This window comes from Amphiura filiformis, chromosome 18 (assembly GCF_039555335.1).
Source record: "Amphiura filiformis chromosome 18, Afil_fr2py, whole genome shotgun sequence".
Taxonomy (NCBI): domain Eukaryota; kingdom Metazoa; phylum Echinodermata; class Ophiuroidea; order Amphilepidida; family Amphiuridae; genus Amphiura; species Amphiura filiformis.
Genome location: NC_092645.1, coordinates 29,784,694 through 29,794,952, shown reverse-complemented (window position 1 = coordinate 29,794,952; position 10,259 = coordinate 29,784,694). Strand labels below are relative to the sequence as shown.

The 10,259-nt window shown below is 35.0% G+C and overlaps 1 protein-coding gene across 1 annotated transcript; it reads left to right on the top strand.

Moving 5' to 3' along the window:
* Positions 1-3,597: 3,597 nt before the first annotated feature.
* LOC140139084 (probable tubulin polyglutamylase ttll-15) lies at positions 3,598-7,613 on the top strand. Its single transcript, XM_072160865.1, has 5 exons — positions 3,598-3,921; positions 5,151-5,318; positions 5,848-5,970; positions 6,199-6,280; positions 7,318-7,613. The coding sequence occupies exons 1-5, from the start codon at positions 3,598-3,600 to the stop codon at positions 7,611-7,613; spliced, it is 993 nt and encodes a 330-aa protein (XP_072016966.1).
* Positions 7,614-10,259: the final 2,646 nt, after the last annotated feature.

Below are 10,259 nucleotides of genomic sequence, written 5' to 3'. Positions count from 1 at the left end.
TTTCGTTGTCTCTTTAGGGAATGTGTTTTATCACTAAATCGGATATCAAATACTATTAAAAAAATACAGCACAAACGGGCTTCACGATTTGTATGCATAATATTATACAAATTATATGAATTATATAGAAGTGAGATATGACACTTATCTTGAAAAGGAGATTACTACCGGAGTTGCGAAGTAGGGACCTATCGGGTACAAAACGTTGTTTAAAAAAAAAAAAAGGTGGGAGAGGGTCATTGGGTACAAACAAAATGAAAAAGGGGGCCATTGGAAGGAGAAGAAGAATAGGAAGAATAAGAAAAACAATAAGTAGAAGAAGAAGAGGAAGAAAAAACAAAATAATAAAATTTAAAAAAGCTATTCTCGATGTGCATTCGGTAGTATTTTTGTAATATGGTTGTTAATAATATATATGTACATATATAATATATATATAGTTTTAAATTAATATAAAGTCTGCACAAAAAGTAACTCAGCTGTTATAAATACACCTATAGATTCAGAACAAATAATTGTTTTCACAATATTTCAACATAGAGAAGGATGATTTATTTACACGCATTTTGATACCCCATTCGTCAAATGTCGTTCAATATTAACAACACAGTAGTGCTTTTACAGAAAAATACCAGAATTTAAAAGTTGCATTTTTAATGGTTATAGTGCCAGCACTGTAAACACGTAAAGCCCGTCATCTTCGCGCTTACTTCAAATCAATACAAGTAACTGCAACTTTTAAATTGGGGTATTTTTCCTTCAAAACACTGCTGTATTGTCAATATTTAACAAAATTGGACAAATGGGGTATCAAAATGCGCGTAAATAAATCATCCTTATTTTTATGTTCAAATGTTGTGAAAACAATTATTAGTTCTGAATCTATTGGCGTATTTATAACAGCTGCGTTACTTTTTGTGCAGACTTTAGAATGAAACTCTGCATTTAGCTACGACGTGTCTCATTGTTCCTGTGTTGAAATAGGTAATTATTTTTTTAAGCATTGTCGACATTTTCCGAATCAGTGATTGCGATGAAATAAAGGTCAGATAGAAATTGACAAAGATGCTGACCTTCTGCGTGGCATTGTATGGCCGGCCTGTATAGTAGATACAGTAGCGTGAAACTGAATTAAGTGAGTGGAATAGCAAACTACATCAACTCAACCGTCTGCCAGCGTTAACATCTGGTGCCCTATTGGACCATTTAATTTAGAATCCACACTACCCTGTGGAAGATTTTGGAAATATCTTCCACGGGGAGTGTGAATTTCAAATAGAATGAACACATTGGGCAGTTCCATTAGAATTTCATACACTTTCAGAGAAAGATTTTAACGTAAATATTCCGCAGAAATTCAAAAGGAACTGCCTAATGTGTTCATTTCATTTGAAATTCATACTCCACTTGTGAAAGATATTTCCAAAATCTACCACAGTGGTAGTGTGAATTTTAAATGGAATAGCCCATTGGGATTATATCAAGTGTTTATGGTATAAATGTTACTGTTTTGACTTCAAATTCAGGTAAGTAGTGTATAATTGAAGACCGAATTAAAAAGACTAGTTTGCGTATGACGTCCTGTCAACAAAGACTAAAGATGATGTATTGCGCAGGTCAGCAACCAATCACGACGCAAACTAGTCTTTTTTAATTCGGTCCTCAGTGTTTTCAATCCGCACAACAAATAAGTGTTTTATTCTTATCTGTAATGAAGCAGGTGAAAAGAAATTTTCAAAGTCAATTGCAATGTTTTTATTTGTCAGATCTAATAAACTGAAACTCAGTCAGAAAAATTCCTGCTAGGATTTTTGTTAGTTAATGCCGAAACCATTTTATTTTCGTCATGCAGGACAAATGACACAGTCAATATATGAAACAAGCAAATAAATTTACAAAAATAGCTATATCAAATGTTTACATCGATAAATATACTGTTTCCCAAACGAATGATAAAAAGGGTCAGGATATTAATCCCAAAATATTTGAAAACTTAGTTAAATCTATTCCCATTCCACATACCGTATCAAAATAGAATTAACATTATTCCAAAACAAATTTACAATCTCACATTCTTAATAAATGTTTTTTTCTTTTGACTTCGTTCCTTTCTTGGGTTTTACAAGCTGTATCAAAATGATTGGTACCCATCAGTTTTCATTGATAATGGATGAGCCTGACATATCAAAATTCAACATAAGATCCAAATAATTTGTAGATAAATTGTAAAACATGGTCATAAACTATACATTCTGGACATTTCATGAGTATCCAATGCTGTATTTGGTAGAGGCAGGCTTTTCAATAAACATCTAAATTGACGGGTACCAATCATTTTGATACACCCTGTAAATCACCGTTTCTTTAATTTTCATCCGATAATGAGGTCTTAAATCAGTGCTTAGACATGATTTGAGTTTGTTTAGAATATACAGGGGTAAACATGAACGGTACATTGTTTCTTTTACGGTCTTACGGTCTTACGGCCAAAACCTGCACAAAACTGTTTTATTATCAACTTCATTGAAATTTGCAAAATGATAACAGCTTCAAAAATATTATGAACGAATAAATACTTAATATTTTGACTTTTTACCCACCCCAGATCAAAACTTGAATGCCAAATATGACTTAACAGGTGTGGAACACTGACAACCCCACAAGACAGGAAGTCAAGAACCACTTATTCCTTAACGTAATTATATAAATATAAATAAAAATGTTGTTTGATTTAACGTGCGCTTCAGCTAGGCATGGCCCAATTATCAGCACACTTCAACAATTATTCCGCTGCCATTAGGATATATCAGAATCATTTCCGCTTCACCAAGTCCGCAACTGATGCGCAGGTACTCTCAGCGACTTAGATTGTGATTACCCCCAGCAGCTCCCCATTTTACACCTGGGTGGAGTGAAGCAATTGGGAATTAAGCTATCTTGCTCAAGGACGCAACACACTGGCCGTGGTGGGGCTCGAACCCGCAACCTTCCGATCATGAAGCTCGCGCCCGAACCATTGGACCACCGTGCTTGGACCACCGTGCTTGGACCACCATTGGACCACCTTGATTATCAACATTATTTTCATAATGTGTTCGCAACGCATATCCAAACTTTTAACGAAATCCATTGATCGCAAGCTTTCCAAAATGAATTGAAAAAAAAAATGGAAAGCAATACAACAAATATTGCCCTTTAGCTCAGAATAAAGCAATTCCTAATAAGAATGTTTATTTTGACCTTCACCATTATGCACTTTGAATTGTCTACCTACGATATTTATTTTCAAAAAAAATCATTTTGAATAAGGCTCGCTGCATCAAATTTGAGGACAGATTTGGTCAAAATGTAGCGTAGCTTTAATACTCTTTGGTGCAATCAAATCATTATTTTCTTTCCTGTAGTGTAGGTGTATGTGAGCTGTTCGATTTCCGCACTTGAGCACTGAAGACGAACACATTCTTTTTTTGAGAACCAAAAGTGACTTGATCCTTTATAAAAACTATAGCTGTAAGACAAATTGCATTATCCTGTGATGCTTTTTTTATTGTTTTCAAGGAATATTTGTGGATTTCGAACACATCTATGTTGTAGGATATGGCGATCCATCACAGTCGCAAGGTCAGAGCCAATGCAAAAAATAAACGTCGTTCTCAGCCTTCTGACAACACGACGCAAACTTCAACGAAGCAGGTTCTACTGGAAAGAGCTAACATCTTCTTACTGCTACCACGAACTTACAAATCAAAGATTTGTTACATTATTGCGTTGTTAGACGTGTGGTTATGTATACAGATAATTCTCTTATGGAGAGACGTGGACATGAGATGTTCATCGCAACAAGTATCACAAGAAAACTTTACAAAGATCCCGGTACGATTGAAATGTTTAATGCATCGCAGCATTGTCAGGAACGGTGAAGTAAGTAAGATTTTGGTATGGCGGTACAGTAGAGACTCCAAATTGACAAAGGGCAAGTGCCTTATTCAAAGACTTAGTGGCATGGGGTAAATATGTTAAACAGGCAAATACATCCCATGTTGCTAAGAATGAAAAAGGTGAAGGGCAATTATAACACTATTGTAAAAAGAACAATAAAACATAGCAAAATAGATTTTGGGTTTTGGTTTAGGTAAAACGTTTTAATAACGCTAAATGTCGGGTTATATAAAGGTCATAAAAACGTTTTAAAACGTTTTGTATGAAAACACACTGCAATAATATTTTTAAAATGTTTTCAAAATATTATTGCAAACTATTTTGTGCAAACATTATTTTGCCAAATATTTTGTCAACACTTAAATAACATTATGTTAAAATATTTGCAGTTGTTTATCAAAAATGTTTTTTAAGGTTAAGAACTAAGTTATTACTCTTACGACCCAATATTCAAAATCGCGCACTGTGATTTGTTAAAACACGTCACGTGAGAGCCCATTATTCTGTAATAATGGGTCACGCGCCTTAACACATTCTACGCACAGCATTACGCTTCGTTGCGCGTGCAATATTTCCGCGATACGCGCTGTCACTTACGCGTACGCGCTCCACCTTGAAGTAAACAACTTAAAATATTTGTGCCAAAAATGATATTATCTCTTTAAATCGCACTATTTTCTGGTAATAGAATAGAAATAAAGGGTGCAGCATTATCCTTTACACGCAAATAATGTGTCCTCGGCAGTAAAAACGTTCAAATAATGGGTTCGGCTGCGTCTCACCCATTATTTACGTTTTTACTGCCTCAGACACATTTTTTGGGTGTAAAGGATAATGCATTACCCGTTATTTCTTAAATAGAATGTTGACGAAGTTTGGTTAATAGATATTGGTGTAAGGGTTTTGCAGATTTTTATCCCCGTAGATAAGATTACTTAGACTCTTCCGAACATTGTTTGTACACATTTTAGCCTTGTAAATAACCAATTTTTCCTTGGCCTATAGCTTCTCTACTAATAGAGATAGAGAGAGGGGAGGAAGAGAGATAGCGTTGCGGACATGTTATGGGGAAAGAAGGGGAAATAAATGGGGGATAGAGAGGGTGAGGGAGGGTGAGGGAGGGCGACAAACAGAGCCTGATGAAAACAAGATAGTGGGAGAAAAAAGCATTCAAAATGATAAATTAAACAGTCATTTTTTTTCATTGGTAGCCTTGTATAAAGACGGTCTTATCACGAATTGGATACCGCTATACCACGCCAGATGACAACTGGGATTTATTATGGACTAACATCTATCCGTTCAACCATGATCCTAAGAAACGGCATCCAGAACTAGAACTACTCACGGATGTAAAAAATATACCTCCTGAGAGTAAAGTGAGTGGATAAATGTGTGTTTTAATTATTCCCCGTTCATATGCACTTGCGAAATTGCGTTTCTAGCTACTTTTATTTTTCTGCCACCTTTTCTCGATATATTCTGTCTTTTGTTTATTTTTCTTATCTCATCAAGCCCAATCTGCATTTTAACTTCCGATATTTGAGAGTAGTTTTGGGACACGTTTACCTCTGATATATCGGGTAAATTGCTGTAATTATTATTTATTAATTTATTATTTTAATAATATTATCATTAAAAACATTTAAATAACTAATTTATAAAAATCAACATGTTGGGGTGGGTTTGTTTTCATCCTTGTAAAACATTTTAAATTATGTTTTGTATGCACAAAAAACAATTTTTGTGAATTTTCCCGATAGGTCAGAGGGTAAAGTGTCCCAAAACTGCAAAAACTGCCCCACATCAGATTTGGCTTATTGTTGGCTACAGAACCCTCATCACCTTATTGTATTGGTTTGTATTTCAATCAAAATGCAATTTAATGTTCATATTTAACAATTACAGGCTAATCATTTCCCAGGAATGGGTTTTTTGCTTAACAAGATGGTATTGACCACTGTTCAACCCAGCAAATATATCCCTAAAACGTTTGTTATGCCGCGGGAGAAAATGCACTTTTTGAATCAGGTATGAATATAATAATGCGTTAAGTAAGTATATGGTAAAGCTGCTCTAGTAAAGGTTAATAATTAACCTCTGTTTATTTGGCAAAATCCCATGAAATTAGCGCTGTATTATTCTGGAATCATGGGTATAGGTAAAGGCTTTTGTCGCTCTCTCTCTTTTGTTCGACACAAATTAATGAACAATCCCTATTTATAATTAAACAATAATAACTATAAAAATCATTTTTAGCTAAAGTCAGCAAGATACAGGAACCAACTGTGGATAGAGAAAAGCCAAACTCACAGAGGAAATCAAGTGAAGGAAATAAAAGGTGAATACTCAATAATATGTCGAATCGTAAGTGAAGTTGTGTGTAGTTCGTGCTGAAGTTGAAATTTGTGCTGAAAAGATGAAAAACTGGGGAGGGGACATGTAGCCTAAACAAACAAGCTAACGATAACCATGATAACAGAAAAATAACACCGCTTTATTTACACCCCCCCGCCCCACACACACCCCCACACACCCCCACACACAAGTATTCTCTGAAATTCTAGAAAATATAGTTTTGTAACATGTCCTAAATTTTTAGCTAATTTAGGTGTTTGGAAATATTCGCACTTTTGTGTTTTAGGAAGGATATGTAAACGACAGATAACACCAACAAATATGAAGAAATTATTTCCAAACCGTGTTAAGCCTGCAACCATTATACTTCTCATTTTCAAGAATGCTGGTTAACAATAAGCAGACTATTGTCTCATTTCGTAAACAAAATCCCACCCAGTATTGTTACCCTGCGTTTGCTTTATAATCGTTCACCCAACTGAAACTATAATACCAGCTCATATTGCTCATTGCACAGGTAAAAAAGAAACATGTGTAGTGTGGATTTAACCAGAGAAGATCTGATTTAATCAGTTGAGCTGTTTTCAATGAGTGTTATCTTGGTTTAATAGCTTTTAATGGGGTTTAAGTCCTGCAAAGGTCGTGGTGAATTCTACTGTAGACATGACTGCACCATGATTTCGCAAATACGTTAAACATGCTTTTGCGGTCGTTTGCAGACCTCCAGAAACCAAAGACGGTCCCCCCATTGCAGATTGGTCCACGGTTTAAATGCGAAGTGCGAGGGTGTCCACGTTTGCTGACAAACACCTACACCTCCTTTAAACACACCCAACCACCACCCCACCCCACCACCACCCAACCCATCCGCATATCATTTGTAGTTACTAAGGCTTCTTGTAAAGAAATGGTTCGTCCATTTCAGATTTTATTTTGTTCAGCTTTAGCATCCACAATTCGAAATAAAACCCTTGTTGTACAATATGCCGAAATAAAATGTGTATTTTTTCGTTTTTGCAGATTTGAACCTTGATCAGGATATCCTCGTCCAAGAATTTATTTCTGATCAATACCTGATCTGTGGCCACTCATTTAATATAGGCGCCTATGTGTTATTGACGTCTATTGAACCATTGCGATTCTACATTAATCATCATGAATTTAACCACAGAATTGCTCCTGAGAAATTTCTCTTGATGATTTTAATGACACCAGAAAATATATCTCAGATGGTCACAAAAAAGCCCAGCAACATGACGAGGTATGTAGGAAACTCTCACAATATTTATGGCAATAATGATGATGGTAAATGGTGATGGCCACAAAGAATATTCACACCGTGTGTCTGTCCCAATTATTGATAATGATAATGATAATAGTATTGACCACGAAGATGACAATGATGATAAACATGACGTAGACCATAATACACGGTTATTTGATGTATACAGAATTGGCTTCATTGTTAACTAAATGCAAACTATAGATGGCGCTCTTTATCCTAAATCATATTTCTCTATTTGGTAGGTGATTAATACTGCCATTAAAACAGCTGGAATAGTTGAAACAAGCAACAAGGAAATTTTGTTAACATATTTTATCAAACTATAAAAGGAATTATTTGTATTAAGAGCTTGTCCTCGGTTGAGTGGTTTAAATCTTATTTAACTGGTAGGAGGCAAATCGTCAATGTTAACCAGGTTGATTCTGCCCCACTTGATATTTCCTGTGGAGTTCCGCAAGGCAGTATCCTTGGTCCACTCCTCTTTCTCTGCTATGTGAACGACATGCCCACCAGTGTCGACTGCAAATCACTTTTATATGCTGATGACAGTGTCTTGCTTATTTCTGATAAAGATCCCCAAAATATCGCTGATAAACTGAGTCTCGAATTAGACTCTTGCAGGCAATGGATGATAGATAATAAGCTCTCCCTTCATCTTGGTAAAACTGAGGCCATCTTATTTGGTACCAAAAGGAAGCTAAATTCAGTTGATAGTTTTACTGTTGCTTGCAATGGGGAGCTAATTAATACCTCTCTGTCTGTGAAATATTTAGGGGTCACCCTAGATAACACTCTTTCCGGTGAATCAATTGCTTCTAATATTATCAAAAAAGCAAACGGGAGACTCAAATTCTTGTACAGACATGCAGACTTTTTATGCATGAAAACACGCAAGACACTGTGTTCAGCTTTAATTCTTTTTTTTTCTTTCTTTCGTATTTTATTCCCTGTACTTGGGTTTGATGGGGGAAAAAAACATACAAAATAAACCATCAAACCCTACACACATAAACAAGCAAGATACATACATGTAATCAGTAAAGCACTTTATAATATAAAGGAAACAAACTTTAACTATAGACTGTATTCATAAAATGTAATTACAAATCAAGAGTTTCATAATTCATACAACATACAATGTACATGTACCTTGCAACAAAATAACACAACACATGACAAAAAGCCCAAAAATATTTTTTTTAAATGTACAGTTCCTGAATTAATAAAATAAAGGGTTACAGCTCCAAAATCAAATTATCAAAGGCTCCCATTTTTTTTGTGTGCTTAGCAAACTTATTATTTCTAACAGCAATAAACCTCTCTGACTTCTCAAAAGTTTTGACCCACGATGTAAACACAAAAATGCTCAAAGGCTTTTCCTCGACCCGGCACCTATAAATGTAGCGCTTGGCCAAAAGAATAATTAAATTTTTGAAACAATCAAATTCCTCGTTAAGGTTACACAAAGAGACGTATAAAAAACGTATAAAAGACGTATAAAGTTGTTCTCTAAAACAGAGTTTTCTCAGTAATCAAATATCGCAGCGAGTGAAATGTTGGTGCATTTGATGTAGCTTAACATTTTTGTGTGTGTTATATACAAATTATTAGAATAAATTTGAAAATCCTTTGTTTAAAGCATTTTTACCCACCATGTTCACAAGATCAAAAACACGTTCCATGAGGTTTTTTCAAATGTGCGCTCCGTATAAATCCACACCGAGCGATTGTTTTCTTCTTTTTCGTATTGTATTACAAATCGATCAAAGAAATAATGTTGCCATGGGGAAGAACCAAATACAGTACCGATTAAATTTTAAAAGCCCGTTTTGGGGGAAAATTTTGGAGAATTTGCTTGAGAAAAAGCTGGTTTGTGAAATTATCGATATCTTGATTACGAGACGTTAATTTAGACATCTGAATACCTACATTATTTCTCAACATTCTGCCAATTGCTATTCCATTTGATTTTCACTCCAAATTGAAGCTAGTTTTGTAAAAACGAGGTTTTCCTCCATCAGTTCGTTCAAAATTTCAGCGCCGACATGCGTGTTTATTCTAAGAGCCATAATGCGGACGCGATTGTAATCATGTAATTAATGCATCCAATAATAGTTATATCATCCGCTTTGAGAGCAGTCAATTCTGTAAGCTGATCTGTGGCCAAGTGGATAGAGCGTTGGACTGGGAATCTAATATGAACTATTTTTGTGGGTTCGAGTCTCCGTGTGGCTGAATTTTTTTTTTCTCTTTTCTCATTTTTACTTCCTTTCTTTCCTCTTTTCTTTCTTCCTTTCTTTTTTCATTTCTTTTTTTTCATTTCTTTCTTTCTTTCTTTCTTTTTCGTTCATTTTCTTTCTCTCTCTTTCTTTCTCTTTTCACTATTTCTTTATTCTTTCTTGCTCCTTTCTTTTTAGTTTTATTTGATTGATTCGCTGAGTGCAGTGAATCGTGATTGATTGTTTTTCACTTTATATAATTCAGAAATTTGTAGGCCTGCTAAGTCTGTCTTGTTGATTTTCATCCCAAATTCGATTTACAAATAATTGCTTTTTGATATTGTTGTTGTTGCCTACCCTTACATTGTAATCAGGGGAATAGAAGAAGTTGATTTCATCAAAGATATCAAGGCTATAAATTCAAAATCAACACATTTTCCAGGGCGTAGCTTGACGAA

Coding starts and splice junctions, on each gene's coding strand:
- LOC140139084 (XM_072160865.1), top strand. CDS start 3,598: ATGGCGATCCATCACAGTCGCAAGGTCAGAGCCAATGCAAAAAATAAA. Junction 5,319..5,847: donor ATATACCTCCTGAGAGTAAA/GTGAGTGGATAA, acceptor TAACAATTACAG/GCTAATCATTTCCCAGGAAT. Junction 6,281..7,317: donor TCAAGTGAAGGAAATAAAAG/GTGAATACTCAA, acceptor TCGTTTTTGCAG/ATTTGAACCTTGATCAGGAT.